The following is a 27,456-nucleotide window of genomic DNA, read 5'->3' on the forward strand; positions in this document are numbered from 1 at the left end:
ACTCACATGCCGAACAGCATATCGCGTAGACCTGCAGGAACATTAACATGTGGTAAATGTCCATTAATGGCGTAACAACAAAAAGGTATAATGTGTTTTTTGATACATGGACATTGTTTTTTTTATGGTCATGTTCATTTACTCTTAATTATATTTTAACTTTTGTAGGTTTTTATGTTTGCTATATTAGCAGCCTGTTCGTCTTGATTACTAGAAAATTTGTATTATTAGTAAGTTACTCGTTAAAAATCAAATGAGATGTTTTTGGACATTAAAACAAAATGTCAAAAATATTAAAATACTTTTTTCGATTAGAACGTTTAATAATAGCGGACTGACTCACGGGAATTGCGGTTGCGTAATAGGAACAAGAGTATCAGCAATGTAAGAATAGCTGCAAGAATCATTCCACCAATGGCAGCTCCAATCACAGCAGGATACGCACCGAATGGTGGGTCCGCTGAAACACATCAAAGTTACCATTGCAACTATTTGAATGTCGAAACAGAGTTGAAGAGACACCCTGCCAACGATTCAGTTCTTTAGGATTATTCTTTAGAGCAGTCCTCAACCTTACAACAACAGTGGCTTTGGGCAGGCCATCATGTTGTGGAAATGGTTGTCCCAATGTCATCATTTTGAATATTAAGCGTCTGGCATATAAATAAAGGGTTGATTTTGTACATTGGGTTGTTGTGGCTTTGTGTTATGCTGCGACACCCCCAATACATTTTTAGGTTTGAATACAAATTGAATCCTATTTTCCTTCACTGAAACAACGGTGAAGTCGCACAGTGTTGTGGTTGAGGACCACTCATCACTACGCTGAACTGAGCTACAACCCTCCCTGGCATAGCATGAATAGGTGCAAAAGGCCTCAGTATCACTTGTCATTTTATTGGGACTTTTCCCAGGCCCAACTGTAACCTGGACGAAATAAATGTCAGGGCTGTACTTCACAGCGTGAACAGATGAGCCAGGCCACGTCCTAAATAACCTGAGTTTATTTTGATTACATTTCTGTGATTCAAACAAGCCTAATCCTGCCACTTGCCTGCTTCTTGATACGACACACCTAATCATAAATATGACCATCTCCCTCTTTAAAAAAAAAGTTTTGTGAAATCTAGCAGCAACACATACGTGGCCACAGAATCCAAAATCAAGAAGCCAGTCTCTGTGTTTCCTATTCAGTTTCAGTTTCCTGCTTCCTATCAGATCTGAAGTGTCTCATTGAAACAACAAGTATACTCAGGACCTAGAATGACGCAAAGGGAAAAGCTCATTGACTGACAGGGGAGGCCTGCGGAGTGGAGAACACACAGGGCACGTAGTGAGGAGGAGGAGGAGGAGGAGGAGGAGAACACATGGGAGGAGGTGAAGAAGAGAAGAGGCAGTGGGGGGGGGATGAGAGGATGAGGAGCTGTGGTGTTAGTTGTGGGAGAAGTGTTATTGAAATGTGTGCGTGTGTATGTGTGTGTCTTTCACCTACGCAGATAACAAAAACCACAAAGAAAACTGGTTAGACAAGCATTGAATAAATGTCCTTTTTTTGTAAACAGCAAGCATGCAAAAGCAATAGTAACTAAAAGTAAAAAACAATAAATACAGTCAGATAATTCATGCCAGTCCCCTTTAGGGTCTTTCTACTCCCCAATAGGATCGCACTCTCTCTTTAGGTACGGTGCAAAAACTGTGCTAGTCTCCCCTTTCCCCGGCCCGGTACCCAGCCCCGCCCGCCCTCTCTCCCCGACCCCCCCTCTCCTTACCTGGGGTCCGCTCTGCCGACGGGTGGCCCGCCGTGCGGTGATTGAGCGCCGTGACGCGGAACTGGTAGGTGTTGGTGGGGGCCAGGCTGCCCTGCGTGTGGCGGCGCGCCCCGGCCTCCGTCACCACGCTGGCCCGCCACTCTGAGAAGCTGCCCTCGTCCTTCTTGCCCCCCTTACGCTTCGCACGCTCCGTCAGCCATCGGATCTCCAGCAGGAAGCCGGTGAAGAGGGGGGTCGGGCCTCCCCCTCCTCCTCCTCCGGCCCCGTCTCCGTCGGTCTCCATCCTCCACCCCAGCTCCACCTCTCCGCGCTGGCGGCTGCTGTATATCGCCCTGTGCAGGGTGACGTTGGGGGGCATGGGGTACCCTGATAACACACACACACACACACACACACACACACACACACACACACACACACACACACACACACACACACACACACACACACACACACACACACACACACACACACACACGCACACACACACACACACACGCGCACACACACACACACAGAGGCACACACAGGAACAAACAAGTTAAAATGGGTCAGGAGGTGCCCAATGGATGCACCAAAAACTGGTGTGAGACAGGGTGGACGTTTATGGTCTAAAGCAGTTGTTATCAAACAATTTCTGATCAACCCCCTCCCAAGATACACCATATGTACCACTAGGGTCACACATACCCACATTTTAGAAACACTGGTCCAGGGAAATTCAGAATTGTTACATTTTGGCCATGGAATGGAAAATGTATTTACGTTAGCTGCATTACGGTGAGGGCTTCAGTTTTATGGGTTTTTATTAGTTTTATTAGTGTGGGTACGTCACTCAGGGTAAGGTTCTCGGGGAAAGCACCGCATCATGGGATTTGTCTTGATGAAAGCGTTCTGTGTAGTTTCATCTGGTGGTGTGTGTCGTGTGTCTATAAGTCACAATGGGGGCAAAGGAATTCGTACTCAGGACCAATAAGGTGACGGCGATCTCGGCCCCTCCCACTGCGTTGGCGGTGGAGCACCAGTACTGGCCGCTGTCCTGCGCCCCGTCCGCCTCGCGCACCGTTAGGTTGGCCCAGGCGGCCGCCCGCTGCAGCTGGTACTTCCTGGGCACGTCCAGCACGGCCTTCCTGTGGTTGTTGAACCAGGTGATCTGATTGGCTGGCGGGTAATTGGCTCCCAGGATGCATGTGAGCTGGACGTCGCCCCCCTCGTAGACGGACACCAAGCTGCGCTGGGTCACCAGCACCGGGGCCTCTGTGAAGGGTGGGGGGGGGGGGACATATGTAAGGGAACACAGGTTAACACATGTTACCTGAGTGATTTGTGTGTTTTGAGGGCATGCTGGTGAAGTGCGGGAGGAGCGGCGCCAGCGTACCCAGAGTCACCCTGCAGCTCTTGGGTGTCGCCACCAGGGGGTGTTGGGCACGGCAGGTGTAGGCCTGTCCGCTCCGGGCGGAGCCGTGGCGGAGCACCAGAATGTTGGCGTTCCCCTCCCCCGGCTGGCCGCCGCCATCGCTTCCCTCGGGCCCGTCCCACCACAGCAGGGCCCGCGGGACCCCCCCGTTCCAGGAGCAGGACAGCATCAGGTACGTGTTGTTCCGGGTCGCGATGGCGAAACACACAGGCTCCGCCGGCGGTGAATCTGGAGTCCGAAAAAAAACAAGACATTGGTGAATGGTGAGGTCCCTGGGGTGCGATGTGATTGGTCCGTGGGCTGCGTGACACTCACAGGTGCGCATGCTGCAGGAGGCTCTGTGGTTGGTGGCGCCATACGAGCCCAGGCAGGTGAACAAGGTGTTGTTTGACGCCCTGGCCACCGCCGGCGGGAGGGTTACGTTGTTGCTCAGTTTGTCTATTTCCTGTCCCGGGACGGCTACTTCCTGGCCCAGGCCCAGCAGCCCTCGGGTCCAGTGGAGGGTGGGGGCCGGCAGCCCCCCCGGCCAGGAGCACTGCAGGCTCAGGGAGCTGTGGTTCAGCACGGGCTCCACCGAACACGACGGAGAGCCGTCCGGTGGGTCTGTAGGGACATAATACAGCGTGACACGGCAATGATGTGCCCTATGGGAGAAACAGGAAGTCCTAGTCTGAACCTGGTCAGGCTGAAGCAATGCAGGTAGCCTACAAAAGGGGGAAAGTTCTGTGTGTTTACGTCGCATCAGCCAAAGCAAACGGAAGGGCAACGATGACAAGCACAGACCACCGAGAGCCCCTGTTTGTCATGGCTGTGACATCATAGTTGTGACATCACACTGTACCTGTCAGAACCCCCAGAACATCCTCAGCCCTCCTGCACATTCCTCCAGGGTCCAAAGATCTGGTGTTTCCACTCTGCTGGCTGTCAGTGTGTGTGTGTGTGTGTGTGTGTGTGTGTGTGTGTGTGTGTGTGTGTGTGTATGTGTGTTCTGATGTTTGCCAGGTTGTAGATCTCGTTGTGGTGTTGTTGATATGGGGTAGTAAGATTAACCGATTTGGGTCAGAATGTGGACGGCAAACAGTGGCATGGAGACAGGATGATACTGAAACCAGAAGAGCTCGACAGGGAAAGGAGTTTGGCGTAGGAACAGGTGAGAGAGTGGGGACAGTAGAAGTAGTAGAGACAGTGGAGACAGTAGAAACGAGTGTTGATGACGATAGGAACATCAACGCCTGCCTGCGTTCCTCACTCCTGGAACTGCTCCAAGAGCCTTTCAGAATTTTGGCGACATATCTAAGACTGAACTCATCATCTTTGCTCCTGATTTAAATGATTACATGGTTACGTTTTGGTCTGTCCAAGAAGGAAGAACGCCAAATTGGGATTCAGGTGAAGAGGAGACACGGCTGGACTGTGACGGTGAGGTCCAAGGTCAAAAGCACAAAGGTCAAACATCATGGGTGAGACTCACAGAAAACTGTCAGGTTGATGCTTTTCATGGAGCTGGTGTCGAGCTGGGTGTTCTGGGCCCGACAGGCGTATTTTCCGGTGTGTGAGCGGAGGATCTTGTTGATGATGAAACTGGGGCCACCGTTGACCTGGGAGTTGTTGTGGTACCAGGTGTACACGCTTGGAGGGTTGGACTGGGCCTGACACATCAGCAGAACCCGCTCGCGCTCCAGGGCCGAGTATCCCTTCTCCGTCAGACTGTACGGCGTCACATCAATCTGGGGTATGTCTGGGCCGTCTGTGGGCAAAGGCTTAGTTTAGAGATTTTTAAATCCAAACTTAATAAAAAGGTATCAGAAGGCTTGCCTTCAAGGGGCTTTAGGTAAGACTTAATAGCTATGAGATTGAGGGTTATTTGGTAGAAATGCCAACACCATTCGTCAGCTACCCTGATTGGTTAGGGGAATCTATCTCGCCTGTCAATGTGCATACACAACATTATCATAGCTCCACCACAGCTGTGTGAATGCAACAGAATATTTTTAGGTTGTTTATTTTCAAATACTGGCTCTGTCCTGTTACTTTCTTTAATTGCGAGGCAGCTGGATTCGCAAGATACCGATCACAAGAGAACCCATCCTGCCAGGCTTCAAGTCATGTGCTTGTGGCCAATCAGTGTCCTATGAGGAATTACCTGACCTAACGATAGGTGATACACGATGACAGACAAATGAGTCTCCTGCCAATGGCAAGTGCCTTCCCTTTTCCCAACTGTTTCCCAAGGCGACTTCCCAGATGGTGCTGTGAAACCATCAGGTTTGCGGTTTTCTGCTCCCTCTCTTTACAACTCTCCAATCTGACCTACAGTACATCCCCTTAAACAACCCCTTATGGCCCCAATCCTCGAACCCTGCTTTGCAGTGATATAGATATAAATGCATCTTTTTTTGATTCGCTTTTGAAGGTTTTATCCATTTTATTTATATCGCTGTTGAACCAGCCTTCCCAGATAAACGAGCCATTTCCGAACAGAGGCGACTCACAGACTACGTCCATCAGGGCCCGGTCCGAGCGCTCCAGGTTGACCGCGTTGCTGACCACGCAGCGGTACCAACCGGTGTTGTTCCGGTTCACGTTGGACATGATGAGCATGCTGCTGTTGCCCCGGGCGATCGTAGTGACAGGAGTGCCGGGCCTTTCGTGCTCCCACTCATAGAGGATGGGTGAGGTCCCGTTTCCCAGGCCGCAGCGCAGCACTACCACCGATCCCTCCACCGGAGACGCATCGCTCAGCAGGACATAGGGCTTACTGACCGGAACTATGTTCAGGAGAGAATGAGATTGAATATATTATTTTTCCCAAATGTTCACAATATTTAAAATGCAATGTTAGCCTTTAAGTTTACAGTCTAATACCTAGGGGGATGCACCAATAATTCGATATTTTGGCGGTTAATGATATTAAGAAGCTACAGGCTGATACTGATACATTTTATTGCAAAGACATCATCTCAATGTCAATACAACAGACGTCAGTTTTGCACACAAGCACAGTCGCATTCTGTCCTCTTGTGTCATTTGATCCAGGCCTTGTCTCACCGCGGACGGTGAGGCGTACGTAGTAGTAGCGGAACTCGGGTCCTTCTGGCCTCTCGTAGAAGGCTTGGCACGTGTACAGGCCTTCTGACGCCCGTGGAAGCTGGTCGATGCTGAGCGACGCGCTGTGCGAGATCACCGCTACCGAGCCCAGCGTGGCGGCCAGCGCCTGCACCCGAGGACCATGCCCGAAGTTGTACACCACAGCCTTGATTTTGTCGGTGCCCTGCTTGGTGAAGCCCCAGATGTAAATGTCCGGTAAGGTGGTGCCGCACTCTAGGATCACGGCCATGTTCACCACGCCATACACCTGCACGTCATCGTACACCACTTCCCCCGGGTTCAGGATATTCACGGCTGGAGACGAGAGAGAGAGCGGGGGTAATGCATGATGGGGAAAATGACCGGACACAGGGCGAGCATTGTGTGTGTGTGTGTGTGTGTGTGTGTGTGTGTGTGTGTGTGTGTGTGTGTGTGTGTGTGTGTGTGTGTGTGTGTGTGTGTGTGTGTGTGTGTGTGTGTGTGTGTGTGTGTGCTACACTGGAGGTTTTCTGTTACAGGATTGGTAACACGGTAATGCTGAGAGCCTGCAGGACTTGAGTGGGTCAGTAGAGGTTAAATTTGACCAGTAACATGATGGGCTCTCCCTGGAATTAGATTTAGTTACATTGTCTCCTTCCGGATACCAGATAGCGTTTGTTTACGTCGTAAACAAATGACTATGATTACATAGCATCGCGAGTTCTCTGTACTACTCTGTGTTGCTGGTTGGAGTTGGGTGTATGTTCCTGGTTGATGGATGGGGTTTACGAAGCAGCCAGGACTGTCCACTTGTGAGTCTCAGGTGGAAGATACTAGCATGTAGTTCCTCGGTTCAACGGGGGTCAACAGGAACACATGGGATTTAGTGTTTTTATTTATTATTATATATATAGAATGCATTTTGTGTTCGTCCAGTTAGAATCTGGGTTGCTAGTTCATATTCATATTATTTATTTTCCGAATTTTTTGGGCAGGTGCTCGTCAGGGGACCATTCGCTGGTTGCTGGTTGCAAGGATCGGCAAAGCTCCTCTCAATGCAAATCCACACCCCCATAACTGTTATGTGTAAACTATAGGTGACATCTGTATTTTTTTAATACAGATGCCTTTCACAGCTAATACTGTGTGTGTACCACTATCTAATCCTGGTCAACGGTTTTTGCATAGCTGAGTGTTTTTCCCTGCATTCAGACCGTGGAGTCATTATGGAGTACTATAAGTACTTAAAGTACGCAAGTACTACTCAGCAACTTTCATGAAGTACAAAGGCACTTGAAAACAAACTATATACCAAGTAAGTAATAAACCAAGTAAGTCAAATTCTTAAAATCAGGAGTATGGTGGTTAGAAATTGAAGAAAGAAAAGCCTTGAATTGATATCTATGAGTCTCGGTGACTTATGGTTTGGGAGAATTTTATGATACCCTTAGAAGAATTATAATCATTTGCTTGCCTTATACGTTATATGATGAGATGACCTTGCCTTATATGTTATATGAATGAGATAGGCGGACTGGACTAACACTTCTTTGATGAGGCTCTTGGAGAGATTCTTGCTTCTTAAATAGATCATCTAATGTTCTGTGCCACCAGTATGTGCCAGGTGTTCCTTGTGAAATAAAATCAGATATTCTGATCGAGACATCCTAATGGCTGGAAATGTTGTGAAAGGAATGGATAAGGGTACCCACCAAGGGTACTGGATGAGAGAAACTGGGTGGAAGGCTTGCCACCAATTCTTGGCAAACCAAGTTGTGCCCGAAGACCATGAACATAACGATGGAGACAATGCAAAGTGTGTGCCGGAGTGGTTCTGCGGACCAGCTCGGCTTTCGTATAACTTTAAACTATAACTTTTAAAATTCTAAAAACAGGTCTCAAACTTGCCGGTTTCTTGATCTATTTTCTTGTCAGCGTCAAGTGTTTCACTTTCCTCAACAATAGTCTTACAAAAGTTTGACCAACCTCCTACGCAAAACAGAAAGAGCTGTTAAGGGGTCAATCCAGGGGTCAAGTAGTACACACCAACCCATGATAACAAGGCCTTATCTTATCTTATCTTATCTCAAAGAGACGGCCACACTCACCTTCTGCATCGGTGGGGTCCGGGCTGAGGAGCAGACAGATAAGGGTCAGAACAATCAGAGGGACCACCATTTTACCATGATGAGAGCCGGTCCCCGTACGGCTACTGTGCAGAAACACACGCCGGAGCCTCCTGAAGCTAGGTACTCTGCTCTGCTTTCCAGTGACTCACTGGCCTGAGGCTGCACCTCATTACACTGAGAGTATACAAAGGGACTGGATTACTAAACTGATTTGGACTGAATTATTGATGTTTCTCTGTCTTTGTCCCCTCTTTTGCTCGCCTCATCTATCTCACTCCCGGTCTCCCCTTTGTCCCTCTCTATATATCTTTTTTTCTTTTTCTCTCCCTCTCTTGTTCTGTCACTTTTGTCTTTTTGTCTTTTATTTCGTCATTTATTTCGATATCTCTGTTTCCCACCCATTTTATGTGTTTCTGTCTCTCTCTGATTACCTTCTCTATTCCGTTCCCTCTATTAACATATTTTTTCTCTTTTGCCCTGCGTTTCTTTGTGTCACTGTGTCTGTAGCTCTCTATCTGCTCTCTCTCCTGTGTCTCTCTCACTCTCTCTCTGTCTTCTCTCTCTGCGTCTTTCTGTGTCTCTCTGTGTGTCTCTGTGTGTCTCTCTCTCTCTGTGTATGTGTGTCTCTCTCTCTCTCTCGCTCTCCCTGTAGCAGGGTTAGAATGACATGGCGCTCCTACACTCATCTATTATAGAACACAGGTGGATAGGCTGACAGTTTCACATCTTACCAATACACACACGCCAGAGTCTATGCCTAATGGCTTCAATACATGGGCCTAAACCAACATTCCTCTTCATGGTGTTTTTCACTTGAAGGACGATTCTGTGTGTCTTTTTGTTTGTTGTTTGTTGTTTTATTTTTTTCCATTTGCGATCCGTCCAGCCCTTATCTGTACATCAATTCCGCTTGTGAGGGGGGCAATGTAATGTAAAGTAAGAGGTCTTAGAACACAAAAAACAACCTGCATGGTCAACGTAGTATAGATGACTCCATTATGTTGTACCAGTAAGGTCCCAGCAGAGTGAAGTAGTAAGTTGTGCCAGTAAATTGCACCAGTAGGGTGTAAGGTGAGACTGTCATGAATGAATGCAAAGCCGTGATCAGTTTCTCAGGGATTAACCTGAGCAGCAGCATAGCAACACCGGGGTGGAAAAAGTACTCATCTGATACTGAAGTTAGTAAAAATACCAATATTCTGTCAAACATTTCACTAAAGGATAAATTTAAAAAAATGTAAAATCCTAATCCTAACCCTAACCCTAACCCTTACCTTTACCTTTATATCAATACAACTATAAACATTGATGGTTATGCTTGAAATCAAAAGTACAAAACAAGTACATCTTGGTCTGACTTGGTTACACTATTATTGCTTTCAAAAAGAAGAACAACCTATTACCATTTATTGCACTACACATATTGCTATTGCTGTTTTGAAGTAATTTACTTTACTTTACTAAAAGTTAGTATTTGGAATGGTTCAATAAATTAAGTAAATAGTTATGGCTTTGGTTAGGAATGTATTTAAGTAAAAGTATTAATTCAGAACAATGTCCACTTAAACTTTCCCAAGTAAATCTAACCCCTGTTAACCCCATGTTTTTATTTGAATGTTCACTAAAACAAAGGTTGAAATGTAAACAGTAGTTCAAGATACCAATAAGACCGATTTGAAAGGGGAAAAAAAACAAACATTTAATTATCAAGCTTATTTATGCATGTTATACCTGAATAGACTTTTAATGAGTGAATTGAAACAAACACATTCAACCAATGCATGTATAAAAATGTATATAGATAAAAACTTGATATATTGAATGTCACGATGGAAACTATGGAAGTTCCCTTCTTAATGAAACATGAACAACTGTTGATATATTGGGTTATTGTAAGTACACAGTCAAAGACAGGTCACTGTTTGTCAAATATCTCAAACACCAACAGCATTTAGAAAAAATAATAATATGTAAACACAAGTAGCTCCCCAAATGAGTAAAATAAATAAACCGGATTATATTATTTTAGAAATGGCTGTGTACAATGTTATTCAACAAATAGTCAATAATCAAAATAAGTAGGTAGTGTGAATAAGGAGATCAAAATATATATTTGAAATTCTATCTTGTTTTCATGGTATTTTTAATCTAGCTGGATACCACAGATGTTTGCAAAACCAACCCGGGAAAGTCTAAAAAAAACTAAACACAAAACACGTTACATATCACAGTCAAAATGATAAACTCATAAAATTCATTATGGTAATGATAAACAAGGATACAAAAACACAAGTAAAAATGTACGTATTGAGGAAAGTTCCCAAAGTGGAATAAAGCGAAAGATGTAGTAGATATCTCTTTTGATTGCTTTTATATTGCTGTGGTTCTTGTTGTTGTATATTTTTTTTAATACATTTTTAAAAGGATATACACAAAAGACTAAGCATGTAAGTGGTTTGGCTTTACGAGGAAATAATCCTATCCATTTAGATGATTTCAAAACAAATCTAAAAAGATTTGAATCATACTATAACAAACCCATTCCAGAGTCATTTGCTCTGATACAAATAATCGGTAAACCCAGTTTAATGCTAACCTGGGACTTCACCTCGACCCGATCCGGTGGCCAGAAAGCCAAACCAACCCATTATTTTCTGAACCACATAAACCACATATCACAAAACAAGAAAAATACACAGAAAAACGTATCAAAAATGTACATAAGCCTAAATCCCATCTGATAAGATCATACCCTTTGTTCCATTGTCTTTTCTTCTTGCAAAGTTGCGACCGTCTGCAATTGCAATGTATCGCGTGTGTTGTGTCAAACACGTAACGGGTATTGAGCAGGTGGTGGTACTGGGGGGGGGGGGGGGCTACCGGGGGTGCCCAGAGCCCAAGCAGGCCCACCTCCACCCCTCCGATGGAGGCCCAGGGAGAGAGAGGGGGATGCAGTTCACCCCTCTGCCCCCCAACCCCGGGGAGCGAGACCCCCTCAGACGTACTGTTCTTTGGGGAACGTGTACGGGGCCACGCCCGGAGGTGGGGACGTCATGCCCGGCAGGGACGGGTATTTAAAGATGGCGGTGGTGTGAGTTGGGGGAGAGAAGGTGTTTTTGGAGGTGACCGGGCTCATGGCCACGCGTTTGGCTGTGGAGGCGGCGGTGGCGGGTGGCAGGGCGGGGGCGTGGTTGGGTTCTGCAGGCTGGTACGGGTGCTGGGGGAGGAAGGAGAGCGGGGGATGGAAGGGAGGGGAGTAGGGCTCCGGGTAGTCCTCCTTGTTGCAGGCGAGGCGGTAGCTGACGTAGTCCGCTGTGTTGGGGAGCTCCTCGTAGAACCTCCCTGCGTGCTGCGGAGGGACCCAGAATTAACATAAATCAAGGAGGGTGTAAAGTACAGCGGGTCGGCCATTCTTTTGTGAAAGAAAGCCAGACAACAAATTTATTTTGCAATAATGACTCGTTGTACGTTATACCGCTTATTACACAGCTACTTACTAAGAAAGAAATAATTTAACACAAAATATAACGACCAAAAACGATTTTCTTGTTTTACTTCCGCAAAAAATCATGGTCGCTTTCATATCGTGACGTATCATCACAATCACCAACTCTATACTGAAGTATATATGTGGATTAGAAATAGTGTTATGGTCACTATCCACTAATAAATCTAGAAATTAGTTGTCATTATGAGGTGAGGTTTGAATAGCGTATGATATGGTATCTTTACGTTTATTTAGGATGTTACATTGCTACAACTCAATGTATCGCTTACAAAAAATCCCATGATGCATTCTGAGGTACATCCCTGTAGGGCTACTATTTAGGCATTGAGCACTTTTATTATACAACAAACCATGAATTCAGATACATGTTACTAAGAAGTAGGTATGGGTTTATGGGTATCTCTCTCAAGGATTGGACATGGGGGATCGAATCCAGTAACTTTTGGCTGGCGGTCGAACAACTACACTACACTATCCACACTGTCTGCTATCTACCACTGGGCTCCCAATGCCATGCATTTCAACTCAAGGAGGAAATATATCTACGTTAGATACATTTTAACCCTTCTGCTGGTCCTGCTCATCTGCTACTGGAAGGTCAAAGGTTAAAAGAACCAGTACCTGAATGTCGTCGGCTGGTCTTTTCCTCACCGGTTGGGACGGTTTGCTGGCGGGAGATTGACTCCTAGCCAAACAAAAAGCAATGATGATAAGGAAAACGTTATCAGAAAGGGTTCAGAGTGTGTTAAGTCGTGCACAAAGAGAGCGGGAAGGTGTACATACGAGGTGCCAGCTTTCCTACTTCTTATTTTCAGCACTAGGACTGTGACGGTGATGCCCATGAGCACCCCGGCAGCCAATAGCAGGGCGATCACACTGATGACATCACCTGTTGCTACCTGGGGCAATGGCTTCTCTGAAATAAAGGAAACAGCACTTCAACAGTAAATAAAAGTGTGAACTACATTTTAGAAAATGAATGAAAACAATGTCTATAACTGCAGTTCATGTCTATGCAACCGCTTTTCATATACTAAACGGCAATTATTATAAAATCCTTATTTGTATTCAGAGATAAAAATCAAAATAATTAGTTCATTTAAAATTGTTGAATGGTCCTAATTTGTTCTGAGCCGTATTGAGCTGTTTTTAGGCGGTACTCCGGTCCTACGATCGTTGACCGGCCACACATACCGATGATGACCACCTCCACTGAGGCGGCCCGCGTGCCGATACCGTTGGTGGCCTCACACGCATACGTCCCTTCAAGGTCGTAGGTCAGCGGGCCGCTGAAGGTCAGGGTGTTGTCCTGGATCTCCACATTGCTGGGGATAGTGCCGTTCACCCTGCACATGACACAAATATCACTACTTTACGTCTGTCTGTCTCTCTGTCTGTCTGTCTTGGCATTCCCACAAAACTCGAGGACAGGGCAGTCCATCTAGCATTCTGGGGTTTCAATCCTGCCCTGGGGGCAATAGGATTAAATATGATCACAAAAAGGTATAATTTTCAGCTCACAAAAGCTGGTCAGTACATTTCAATGGGAAAAAGTGAAAAAAATGTTTTGGGCACATCCAGGGCCATAGCACCAAATTCTGGGACCTGTATACAAGAGGTACTGATACCCCCCCCCCCCCCCCCCTCCCCCGAATTCTCCCTACCATACCCCTGCGCAGAATTGTTGACGGGGGGGAGAGACGTGGCCTGGCAGCAATTGGCCGCTAAGCGCAGTGTGCGGCTCCTACCACTAGGGGGTTGGAGAAAATTTGATAGAAATATATGTAGATATATATTTTTTTTTTCTTTCATTCCCATGGGCCCCCCTCTGCCTTGGGCCCCCCCAAGCCTGTCCACCTTACACCCGCAGTCCGTCGGCCCTGGGCACATCCATATTTCACATTAGCTTGGCTCCGTCCACCCAAGTACTTCTGCTCAATTTGAATTTCCCTTCAGTACTACGTCTGGGTCTGCACTATGTATGTTAGTGGGTTTTCTCCGTCCAAATTTTCTGCGTCCAATCAGCAAACAGAGGGAATGGCTGAGAACAATGACGTTAAAGTCAGCTCTCGTTGACGGACATCTTCACTCAGGGTGTTTGGTTTATTTACAGCCTGCACACTACGTGATTCCCGGCAAAACGTTAGCGATTGGTTATGGCAGATCCAGAGTGGAACTGGGCAGATCCAATCGTTTTAAACTTCAACAGACATCCCTCTTCAAGTCAGTTAACGTTTGTCAATTGAGTAGGTCCAGACTCTCGTGCAAATGAAATGAAGTACGAGAGTCTGGTAGGACCAGGCTAATTTCACATCATACTAACCCTACAAAAATACAGAAGATAAAAATAAGTAAATGAAATTGCTAATATATTCATTTGTGGAACTCATAAATGAACTAATAAATAATAACTGCTGACTTGCAAGATGTACCTGTCTGAGAGAAGAAAAGTCTTGGAAACCCAGCATGCCGAGCAAATAGTTGTTAAAGATGAATACAATATTCGCCATTGTTCAGATACCCACAGGGAAAGTTATGATAAATAAAGGGGTCAACTTCATGACAATTTTTTAATTTTCAAGTGTATCACAAGTAATACCCAATGAAGAAGCATGTTGTATATTATGGCATGAATATACAATTAGTTTGATAGCCCTGCTTTAAAGAAAAAAAGTGTTAATGCCACTTCCCGATTTTCATTTACTTAGAATGGATTTAAAATGGAAGATCAGATGACAGAGATGACTCTCATTGAAATGTAGTGAACCTACTGTGAGTAGTACCTACTTGAGAATCACAATGTGAGTAAAAATATTGATATATCTATCCCACCTCAATTATCCAGGCCAATTTAAAGGTATGAATGTGTATGAACTTTGAACTTAAAATATATATTTAAGTAATTTAGTAGATCGTAGGTCATTTAAGGTTTATGATATTAAGACTTAAAACAATTTAGAGTAAAGACCTCTACAAATACAATCTGTTATTTGCATCACTGATGCTATTCATTATGATTGTGTTATGTGGACTCACCGTTTCCACTGGTACAGCGAGACTCTGGGGTTTGCGTTGGCCTGGCAGCTTAGCTGCACATTCTCCCTGTTCAGGTACCAGTTACCATCAAAGCCCTCCACAGACACGTCCGGCTCATCTGGTACACGCGCACACACACACACACACACACACACACACACACACACACACACACACACACACACACACACACACACACACACACACACACACACACACACACACACACACACACACACACGCGCCACACACACACACACACACACACACACACACACACACACACACACACACACACACACACACACACACACACACACACACACACACACACACACACACACACACACACACAAAAACGCAGACAGGCATGCATTCATGCACGCAAATACACACGTGCACACACAGAAAACAGACAGACACACACACACAGACACACACCCCCACACACACTTTTTCAATGTCTTTGATTTGAGTGTTCTGTACATATTTGAAATGGCCGGGATGACCCTGTGTTATACTGCTGTTTAATAATATTGGAATGCTACACACACAAATTAAAGAAAAAAAGTATGTGTATAAATATATATATATGCAAGCTTAATCAAGCCTGTGTAAATAAACACTACATTCCAAAACGTCCTTTTCCAAGTGTTCCTTTCGACCTACATTGTATGTCGAGCGTGACGCTGTCGGTGAACACCTCGTCGTTGTAGGTGGTGACGCAGGTCAGGACCTCCTGGTGCGTGTCCTTGCTGGGCACCATCGCGTACTCACTCTGCACCGTGAACGTTCCATCAGAGTTCCGGAACTCTGTGCTCGTCGCCTCGCCCGGAACTCTCGTCTCCCATCTGGTGATCATGAATATCATTATCATTAGTCGTCTGATGAGAGAGAGAGAGAGAGAGAGAGAGAGAGAGAGAGAGAGAGAGAGAGAGAGAGAGAGAGAGAGAGAGAGAGAGAGAGAGAGAGAGAGAGAGAGAGAGAGAGAGAGAGAGAGAGAGAGAGAGAGAGAGAGAGAGAGAGCGCTTCGTGACATGTGGTCAAATCGTGACATTAACGCAGAATGTGTGTACGTTGAATTGCTGACCTAGCACTTACGTATACAATATTGAGACTGTTTATTTTTAAAGGGTGCTTTCTATATAAAGGTATTTGTTATTTATTTTACTATTGTTTATTAATGCATTCATATATGTTTATATGGATGATATATGCATAAAAAGTAATGGGACCTGATGATGCCTGGTGGCTTCCCATTGGCTGAGGTACAGGTGGCCACCGGCGTCCTAACGTTGTTGGCCCGGGCCACCAGGGTGGGGGTGGAGAGGCTCATCTTGGTGGTGGGCCGCGCTGAAACCAGGGGGGACACTAGATGAACACCAAAGCCCACATTCACCACTACAGGCTCTTGTTTTGATGTTAGATTAAGATTAACAGGCTTTTATTTTTTATTTCCATGGATGCGTTCACGCTTTTAATGTGGCGGATGGGCAGAGGTCTGTTGGAGTGTGTGTGTGTGTGGGGGGGGGGGGTTAGTGCTTTTGGTATTTACTATTTAGCAGTCATTGAGCATATGCTTTAATCCAAAGTGAATTAGAGTGACATCATGTCATGAAAGAGCATGTAGGGGTCAGGCATACTTGAAGACATGGGGAGTCAAACTCCCACTCTGATCCTGCTTTATACTCTCTGGCTTCTCTTTCAAAGTGCAGGATGACATGAACAGCAGTTCCTCCATCCTGCCCCCACAGACACACACGTCTGCAAGCATGCATGCACGCAAGCACGCACAGAACCACGCACACGCACACACACACATGCATGCAGGCACATAAACAAAAATATACGCACGCACGCACACATGCACACACACACACACAGACAGACACACGCACACGCACACACAGGCTTGCATGCAGGCACATAAACACAAATACACTAATACACACACTCACACACACTCACGCACACACACACACCCCCCAGCACGGTGTCTGTCCTTCGGGGTCTTACCGTACACGGTGAGGTTGACGGTGCCCTCCCGGTTCCCAGCGGGGAAGGTGGTGTACTCGCAGATGTAGGCCGCGTCATCGGCGAGCCGCAGCGACGAGAAGGTCAGCGTGGTGTCCTCCAGCACGGGGGCGCGCCGCCGCACCGCCGCGCTCTTGAACGCCACGCGGTCCCGGTAGGCCGGCGCAACGGACACACCCAGCGACGGGTTGGCGATGGCCACGTTCTGCTTGCTGCCGTTGACCACTTTCTGCCATGTGACCTGGGGGGGGGGGGGGGGGGGAGGAGAGTAGGGGGAGGAGAGGAAGGTAGAGGAAGGGGGGGGGGGGGAGGAGAGGAAGGGAGAGGAGGGGGGAGGAGAGGAAGGGAGAGGAAAGGAGAGGAGGGGGAGGAGAGGAGAGGAGGGGGAGGAGAGGAGAGGAGGAGGGATTTGGGGGGAAGGAAGGAGAGGATAGGAGGGGAATGAAGAGATGGTTGAAGTGTCCGTTGGTCGGTGCCCTGCCTGCCCCAAAACCCCCATTGAAAATGTGCACACCTTGGGAAAATCTCAGACAACAATATCTCATCATAAAATTATGTAGAAATAACTATTGTTACAACTCAAGCCACTAGAGGCTGCTAACGGGAATCTTACTATAATTATCCCAATGCAGGCAGCAACAATTAACTTGAAGTAGGCCGACACCCAAGAAACAAGCGTTGTAGCAAAATGTAAATTTATGATAAGATGATAATACAAAACAAAACAGTACAATTAAAAATCTAACATTTAAAAATACAAATAGAGAATAAATGTTTACATATCCCTTTTTTTACTAGGCATAAAAAAAAAAGTTAAGAGTGTTCGACTCACAAACTGTGATTCGCTCATAAAGGCATCTGCTAAATGACTAAATAAGGAATGTCCGATTCCCACTGTAGTTGCTGGTTCTGACCTCTAGATGTCTCCCAAGACGCCCTGATAACGATCTGTTTCACCCTTGTTCATGAGTTCATTGCTTTGGTAATTAACTAATAGTTAACTAATTTATTGTTTCTCTGTGCACTTAAAGGGCCCCTAATCATACTATGAGGGAGATTAGCCATGACAAGCCCTTTGAAAATCTGCCTTTTCCTGTGCCTTAGTGACATTCCAAGTGGGAGTGTCCACCAAGACGTATGATGGATAGATAAGCAACATTTGTGTTGCTTATACTGATCTACTCTATACATCAAGGTGGACCCTCCCACTTGTGATTTCACTAAGGAATAGGGCAGGGTCGATATTCAAATGGCTTGATGGATAATCACACTCACACGTGGTGGCCCTTTGACTTGTTTGTGCTCCTCCAATGCTTAAGTTTCATCTGTGCATTCGCATTGAGCCCTTGAGCTTATCTCATAATGTGTGTATTGTGTATACATTTTATAATATAAATTATAAAATGTATATATATATATATATAATATAAATTATAAAATGTATATATATATATATAAGCATTAGTTTTTCTATATGTATACACAAATCTAAACCTCTTGACCTTCATCCCGAAGCTCAAGAGGGGGTCTTTGAAACAGTCTTCATCTCTATCGTTTTATTTTATTCATGACTTTCATCGATTCATATCTATGCAACCTTCTATGTGTTTAGTGTACGATGAACTTCATACGAGTTTGGTGATCGCGGATCGCCAGAGTCGCGGTGGTGGCTCAGGGTTACCTGGGAGATTTTGACGGGGGGGACGCTGTTCAGGAACCGGCATCGCAGGTCCACCTTGGAGCCCACGTAGCCGGACCTATCCACGTCCATATCCACAGACTGGCCATGCGTTCCTATGACAACCACACAACAACACACCCGCCGTTAGCAATACCTCCTTTGGTGGACGCCTTAATCCAAGCATCTTCCTACGATACCTTCATCGATTTTTTTTACCCCTGTGGGATTCGAACCCCTGACCCTATCGCTGTGTCCCTGCCCTGTTCTACCCGTTGGATAGACAGGAGCTCACTTTCTGAATGAAGGCAGGGCATTAATGGAGCCGGTAGAGTCTGCCTACAGGTAGATCGCAGCCATGGAGGGCGATAGTGGCTCCTGCTGAAAGGTTCCGAATTCGATCACCCTAGCCACAAGAACACCCTTCACCAAAACATATTCGTATTACTGACTGTATGGTACTGTACTGTATGTGTGCATACACACAATCGGACACAAACACACCCATGCATATATGGTGTTGATGCAGTGGTACTGGTTTGGTAATACTGTTGTATTAGGACTGGTCAGGCAGCGATACTGGTTCTGTTGTGTTACTGGTTTATTCGGGATACTGGTTTTGGCAGTGGTGCTGGTTTTATAAATACTGCTGGCTTTAGTCGTAAAACAGCTGCTACTGGTCCTACGGTGGTCCTGTTTTTTACAATGTTACTGGTACACCAGTGCTACTGGTTTTTCAGTGGACTTGTGTTACTGGTACACAAGTGAAATTGGACCTGTATAGGTCCAACTGCACTTGTGCACCAGTAACACTAGTCCACACTAGTGTTACTGGCACACCGGTGCAACTGGTCCTGTAGAGGTCCTGGTTTGTCAGTGATCCTGCCACACCAGTGCTACTGGTTCCTTGGCGGCGCTGGTTGAGGGGTTATGGGGAAGGAGGCCAGGGATCACAGCGCGTTATTAATAGCAGCGTCTGTTCCCACTGACTGACTGATCTGCTCTCCAGAGCCTGGTAGGGAGCTGCACGCCACGGCGGGACGCCGCTCACGTGCGCCTGCCCGCGCCCACAGAGCATCCAAAGGGGGGGCCTAATCTGTGTGTGTGTGTGTGTGTGTGTGAAAGTGAGTGCACATGAACGAAAGAGAGTCTGTGTGTGTGTGATATAGGCAGAGGGGTCGTTAACACCCGCCGAGACTCGTGCTTTCTCATTGGTGAGCGCGTCTAAGCAGGCTTTATGACCCCGTTGGCCTTCCATAGTGTGAAAGCGTGTGCGCGTGCGTGTGCGTGTGCGTGTGCGTGTGCGTGTGTGTGTGTGTGTGTGTGTAATACTGTCTGAATGTGCATGCTGTTATGTTATTAGGGGAGGTAGGTAGTTGCTCAGTGATGCCCAGCCCCTATCTCAGTAGTCTGTAGATATCGGGAATCAAACTGAGTACTTTTCAACTGACTGGCAAATAAAAAACCAAGCCACTACCAACTATCCTGCCCATGCACCTAACCGATTCATTTTTATGGAAACTATTAAAGACTAGACACAATAAACCAACATACCGTGGTTCAAAGATTGTTTATATTTTATTAATATAGGTTTAGACGGTTTTAATTTTGTATTTGTAGAGGGAGATTCGGATTTTCAGAATAATTCACTTAACCTGTGGCTGTGGCATTTTTTTTAATCACATCAAATGAAAAAAAAAGTGTGTTTCATATACCGGATCAGAAACATTTAATTTCCAGAAATGGCCCACTGGATGGTTACGTAGGTAACCCACTGACGTCTGCAGTGCAGGGGTCTGGTTGGTAGTAGGACGACAGGATGTTAGTCAATCTAAAGGTTTTAACACACAGCTGGTTGGTAGTAGGACGACAGGATGTTAGTCCATCTAAAGGTTTTAACACACAGCATTGTATTCAAAGTGCTGGGGTCTTTTCTGTCCTGGGAGGTCAGCCTCTTATCAGCTTCCTGCCTGGGTCCTTTCTCAATTGGGAGCTGGAGGATGACTTTAGAAATTCTGAATGTTCCCATCATGGTGGCCACTAGTATATAATGGTCTGTTGTTCATTGTCTTCTCTTCCTCCGATTCTGTGGGCCTGTCTTCCTGCCAGCTGTGTGCATATCTACCGTCAAATTAGGAGGTGTTACTAACTGCAGGTGTGGACCTTACTATAGTACTTTACTAAGGTTTTAAACTAGTTAATCACTGTGTTTTTTTTACGGGACTTTAAGTTATTATAAGATGACGAAGGAATCGTCAGTCACATCACTATCATCCACTGTTGAGCACTCAACAGTCCCATGAACGATCATTAATAATCCAGTAAAACTAGCAAACCGCTGCCGCTTATGCCTCAGAGCAGAATAGTTTTTTTTTTAATTTAACCCTGTTTCCTATGAATTGTATCCTTTCTTGGCTGATTTTAAGACACATGAAGCAAATGCGATGCATAATGTTTGGATATCGTTAATGGTGATGGCTTTGTTGCTTTTATCAACACATTTTTTGTCCTAAATTATTGAACAAAATACAATTACATTATTTGACGATAACAATGACTGTTTGTTGCAGCCCTAGATTTTAGTATTTTCCCACACGTAAAGTATTCATAAAAATGAGTAGATGTTCAGTGCATGATCAGTGCTGCACACACACATCCTTGAGCCAGACCAGTTTTATCAGAGGGATTGAAGATAATGCATTGTACACAAACAATAATATGCATGGGTTTGTATGTCAGACAAAGCTTATGCAATTCCTTGCATGACTGTTCATTATGTGTGTGTGTGGGTGTGTGTTTTTGTGTGTGTGTGTGCATGCGTACATGTGTGTGTGCATGGACGTCGGAGTAGATTATGTATTCAGGGAATTAAAGTCCGTCAGCATGAAATACGTTTGAATAGTTGATCATCTATAACTACTACAAAATATCGGAGCAGTTAAAAATATGAAACGGTTTGTATTTTGTGGATTAATATTTTGTGAATTCTTCGAAAAAAATGCTTGGAAGCTAAAACCTTTATAACCGTCTATGTGACAAGTGTTATTATTTCCTATAAAAAAAATAGAATAACTTTTATCAGAGACCTTTAAATATATTTTTTATCCTTACATAAACACACTGTCAATCCCCCTCTCTCCCTCTACCTCTCTCTCTCTCAGAATCTCTCTCGCTCCCTCAGTCTCTACCTCTCTCTCTCTCTCTCTCTCTCTCAGACTTGTCTCTGCTGAGCTGATAAGGGGCTTTAGGTGTTGCTGGCTGAGCCAGCTTGCCTTTCCAACTCTCTCTCTCTCTTCCACACTGACTCACTCCGAGAAACAAAAACCCATGGACACATAAAACCACACCAACTTACACCAGCACATGTATGTAAGCATATACATAGTCTATATATGCCACTAGCAGTAACCCTCCCCCTCTTCCTTCCTCACCCCCCCACCCCCCCTCATCTCCCAGCCCCCCCTCCACACAAACGTACACACACACACACACACACACACACACACACACACACACACACACACACACACACACACACACACACACACACACACACACACACACACACACACACACACACACACACACACCACACACACACACAATTTTTTGTCTCCATTGAGGCCATACATGCTTTGTCTTAGAAAGTAGGAAATTACCTTATTTGGTCTCACCAGACGATGTCATAACACAGGTCAATCATAGTTGAACATCTATACGTTTAAATGCACACTAACTACATTACTTATCTTAGTCAGATTAGGGCAACGATTGCAATTATTAAAGCTAGGGTAGGCAATTTATTTTAGAAGCATATGTGGTCATATTTTTTTGTAATTCGCTTTACATGCTGACATCACTAGACAAATCAAATGCTCTTACAATAAAAAGATAACAATCAGGTATAACTGGCTGTTGCAGGCCTGTAACCGCCCAATGCACTTCTGGACTGCTGAGCAAATCTTTTTGGGCTGTTATTTAAGATAGAATCAGGGATCTAAAAATGGTTGAGCCAATTGATGGGCAGCAGTATTTAACTTCAACGGTAGCTTTATACCTTAATCGTATTATTCAGCCTTAATCGCAGGTGTGCATGTAAACATACTAGTTACAGCTATCTAACAGTACAGAGGCCAGATTCCACACAGGCTATCTAACAATAAACAATGGTGCCATTGTTTGCATTGTCTTGTTTGGTATTCTCATGACATACATCCCACAAAAGTGCTTCCTACCCAAAGGTGGTTTGGTGAATAAAATAAAAGTTACACAAAATTGCTGAACAAATAGTTTTGCAATTGTCCTACTTATGATGAGCATCTAGGTGTGGCTCATATATTCAACAAATAAAGTAAAAACATAGTAATAGCACACTATCATAATACTACAAACGTAATACTACAAACGTACTACAAAATGTTTTTTAAGGTTGATGCTTTGAAGCTAATTGAATTGGGTGAACTTTATGTAGATGATATGACTATCTGAACTTGTCGCGATGTTATGACTATCTGAACTTGAGGTAGATGTTATGACTATCTGAACTTGAGGTAGTTGTTATGACTATCTGAACTTGTCGCGATGTTATGACTATCTGAACTTGAGGTAGATGTTATGACTATCTGAACTTGAGGTAGATGTTATGACTATCTGAAATTGTAGGTAGATGTTATGACTATCTGAACTTGAGGTAGATGTTATGACTATCTGAAATTGAGGTAGATGTTATGACTATCTGAACTTGAGGTAGATGTTATGACTATCTGAACTTGAGGTAGATGTTATGACTATCTGAACTTGAGGTAGATGTTATGATGACTATCTGAACTTGATGTAGATGTTACAGCTATATGAACTTGATGAAGATGTTATCACTTGCTGAACTTGATGTAGATGTTATAGAGAGCTGAACGGGGTGAACTGAGGTCTGTATTTATAGTGGCCAGACTAGAAGGAGGGCTAGTGGCGCCTATATTGTACTACTAATTATGTCACGACTTGTAGATGGGCGGTGAAATTAAGATTATCTTTTCAATCTACAGTCTAAAAAGCTGTGTATGTGTGTTTAGGGGTGTGTTTGTGTTTAAGCAGCTAGACATCCGCAAATTAAAAAAGAGAGAAAGAGGAATAGGAGAGATATGAATATATAGGGAGAGAGAGAGAGAGAGAGAGAGAGAGAGAGAGAGAGAGAGAGAGAGAGAGAGAGAGAGAGAGAGGAGAGAGAGAGAGAGAGAGAGAGAGAGAGAGAGAGAGAGAGAGAGAGAGAGAGAGAGAGAGAGAGCGGGTGATTGAGAGCAGACAACGTAGAGCGAGAGGGGGGACACAGAGGGAAAGATGGAGGCAGGGAAAGGACAGATTAGGGGTTTAATCTTTAGACCATTAAATCTGTGAGTGATCAGGGATTACATGCTGTGATTGTCTCTTTGGCCCTGTGATTTACTATGAGGAAAACCACAAGCACACACACACACACACACACACACACACACACACACACACACACACACACACACACACACACACACACACACACACACACACACACACACACACACACACACACACTACAAAGGAAATGAAACATAGAACATGCTAATAACACATATGAAACACACGTACATACAAACACCAACAAACGTACATATATGCCAACAGACCCCAATTGTTCAGTTTGGTGTGTGTGTGTGTGTGTGTGTGTGTGTGTGTGTGTGTGTGTGTGTGTGTGTGTGTGTGTGTGTGTGTGTGTGTGTGTGTGTGTGTGTGTGTGTGTGTGTGTGTGCTTGGAGACAGTTCAAGGAGAGATCATGGGATTATCATGCCGGTTGTATTTGTTTTGGGAATAGAGATAGAGAGATGGAAAAGGTGGAGGAAAGACCTCTATCACAGGGTGGGAAACATCAAGAACCACCACAAAACATAAACACATGGGTCGTATCACCAAACATCCGGAAAGATATTGAAAACCATCAAATGGAGCTAGAAAGATCTAGAAAACGATGTTGATGTGCAGGTGGGTTGTTTTGGATTCCAGGAGGAGGCTAAAGGGAAGAAGAGAAAGGGAGAAAAATCGAGAGGGAAAAAGAGATGGGGAGATGGAGGAAGATTGGGAGGGAAAGATTGGGAGGAAGGTAGGAAGAGAGAGGGAGAGAGATAGGTGCAAGGGAGGGAGAGGGAGTTAGGGGACAAAAGTGTGTGTGGGGAACAGGATTATTAAGGGGTTTTGTGTGACCGCTTACTGGCGTGTGTTTCCAGATGCGGCCAGTGGATTATGCCGATGTTCATAACTGATTTCTTTCTTTTTTTGTTGTTAGTATTGGAAGTGATTCAGGGCTTGCGACTACCATGGCCTTCTGAACCAAAAGAGATCAGCCACTTGTGTTAATATTTACTATACATTGAGCAATTTAGAAGACTTTGTTTCATCCAAAACAAAAAGGCTGAAAACAACCCAAGCATACAATTGTTTCAAGCGCATTGTATTCAAACGTATTGTTTCAATATTGGAGTACCAACAAAAATCCAAAGGGACAGAGCCCATAACCCTGAAAGAAATTACAACATAATGCTACAACTAAACTTTAAATGGCGAGCATGAGATGTTAACATAAACGGTTTACATAAACCAACAAACTGACCACCCACCCAACCAAACCACCAGCTAACAGACCAACTGACAAACCATACCACCAACTGACCAATCAGACGAAGATGTGTGGGCAGGGCAGAGGGAGCAGCTCTTGGCAGCAGTGACATAGTCACACCACCACGCCTGCTGTAACCCTAATCCACTGCCCAGTCCAACACATGCCACAGGCTTTAACACATACAGTACACACTTCCAGACCCCCTCCCCCCCCCCCCCCCCACACACACACACACACAACTGTACATCACACAAACATGCACACATGCGCGCACACACACACACACACACACACACACACACACACACACACACACACACACACACACACACACACACACACACACACACACACACACACACACACACACACACACACACACACACACAGCTGTACGCCACACATACATGCACGCACGCCCGCACAGACAAACGCAACACACAAACAAACATACCCTCCCCCCCACACACACACACCCATACACAGCTGTACATACACACACGTGCACGCACAAACACACACAAATATACACACGTACACTCACTGTGTGGAGATGTAGTTATTCTGGGTTTACTGCAGTGAGTGAAAAAAGCAATCAGAGCAGATGTCGCAGCAGTTCAACACGTCCACATGTTGTCTGTTATTATTACATAACTACACACACACACACACACACACACACACACACACACACACACACACACACACACACACACACACACACACACACACACACACACACACACACACACACACACACACACACACACACACACACACACACACACACAGCTCATAAAAAGCTGCAGGGGTTGATTCGGGACAACGTGCGAGCACCACCACTGCACCTGCCCACTAACCAGCCTCCAGCCCATTCATTCAAGTGAAATCCCTAAATGTACAACTGGTGTCCAACTGGTATCCGTATACCAGCTGCATCTCATGGAAGAAAATGTTGTTTGTTTAAATCCGCTACATGGTGCCCTTAAACAAGTGGCATTAAACAAAACGTAGGCTACCCAATGATCAAAGGGGTGCATGAGTGAAAATTAAAACCCATTAGAGAAAGAAAACATATCATTCATCGCTATGAATTCAACAATACTAGTGAAAAAACAGCTCTCAAATCCAAAAATCTAAAAGCCTATTAAACCTATGTAGTTCCTATTGACCCTGCTATAACTATTTAATATTCGACTAAGTGACTATGTGACCCCCAGGTCACATATAACCAAATATTAAGCCACTTTACCTTGAAAAGCGCAAAGTGTTATCAGGAGTATCCCAAATCCAGCGTTTTCCATGCCAAAATTGCAGATGCCAGTTCTACTGGTGACGCTAAATTCCCAAAGTTGACTCGGGTGATGCCAGCTTGAAGTCTCTCTGATTCAGATGCGGTGACTGGGACAGAGGCTCGTCCAGTGTGTCCAGTGATAATAATAATAATCAAGAAACTGTCAGACTCACTAAGCCTACCTGTGGGCTACCTGGTTAAATGGAGCAAAAGCAGAGCGTTTAAACACTGATAATTATATTTCCAAACTCTCATATTCCTACTAGTCCTACTGCCGTAGCCGAAACGGAATACTTCTCACTACCGTTTGATTTGTTACCGAAATGAACTCTGAGCATGGTGACGGCTTGGCGGGGATAAAGGGGATTAACGCGTGGGCCAGATTATTTCCGAGATAGCCTGTCTGGTGCCTTGTGCCTAGTGCATACCCCACAGTCCCAACGGGCCGACCCAGGGACGATCGGGCTGGGAGTGTCCCGGAAACGACGACTGATTGTCACTATTTAGGCGGGGCGAGGAGGTTAGCGGCAATTAGGCTACTCTCTTTGAAAGTTTTGGGGGTTTCTTTAAATAAAACAAATATAGTCCTAATCCCATTTTGCTATACATTCACTTTCTTTGGATAGACCTTCGGTTTATGTGGCAATTATGATGATTGGTTGTTCTATTTGCTCAAATTAATCAGCGTTTCTCTCTTCAAATAATTGACTACACAACTTCGACAATTGTTTGGCACCTGCGATACGTAAAATATGTGTAAGGCCCTCTGCATTATTCATATATGAAACAGATATCAATGGAATGTGATTTGGCCCATAAACTCCTTCAATTTCATCACTTCATTTTGATCTGATTTAAAAAATAAAGCGAGCTGCGATGCA

General features: G+C 45.0%; 2 protein-coding genes across 3 annotated transcripts in view; one reads left to right on the forward strand and one right to left on the reverse strand.

The window, feature by feature from the left end:
- Positions 1-27,456, forward strand: part of LOC130385249 (glutamate receptor 4) — a 1,260,456-nt gene that overhangs the window by 344,761 nt on the left and 888,239 nt on the right. The gene's annotated exons all lie outside the window — the stretch shown is intronic.
- Positions 11,377-27,025, reverse strand: nectin1a (nectin cell adhesion molecule 1a). The gene is made up of 10 exons (XM_056593706.1): positions 26,534-27,025; positions 18,641-18,753; positions 16,942-17,200; positions 16,161-16,278; positions 15,595-15,776; positions 14,926-15,043; positions 13,084-13,235; positions 12,673-12,805; positions 12,511-12,574; positions 11,377-11,730 (listed from the first exon to the last, which is right to left on the reverse strand). Exons 1-10 carry the CDS (start codon positions 26,583-26,585, stop codon positions 11,377-11,379), a joined length of 1,545 nt encoding a protein of 514 aa, XP_056449681.1. The 5' UTR covers positions 26,586-27,025.

This window comes from Gadus chalcogrammus, chromosome 7 (genome assembly GCF_026213295.1).
Source record: "Gadus chalcogrammus isolate NIFS_2021 chromosome 7, NIFS_Gcha_1.0, whole genome shotgun sequence".
Taxonomy (NCBI): Eukaryota; Metazoa; Chordata; class Actinopteri; order Gadiformes; family Gadidae; genus Gadus; species Gadus chalcogrammus.

What these genes read in the sequence shown, in the direction of transcription:
- nectin1a (XM_056593706.1), bottom strand. Translation starts at nt 26,585, where the DNA reads ATGGAAAACGCTGGATTTGGGATACTCCTGATAACACTTTGCGCTTTT. An exon ending in CGTCACGCTCGACATACAAT is followed by an intron (nt 15,044 to 15,594) that starts GTAGGTCGAAAG and finishes CGCGTGTACCAG; the next exon opens with ATGAGCCGGACGTGTCTGTG. An exon ending in GACCAGCCGACGACATTCAG is followed by an intron (nt 11,731 to 12,510) that starts GTACTGGTTCTT and finishes GTCCCTCCGCAG; the next exon opens with CACGCAGGGAGGTTCTACGA.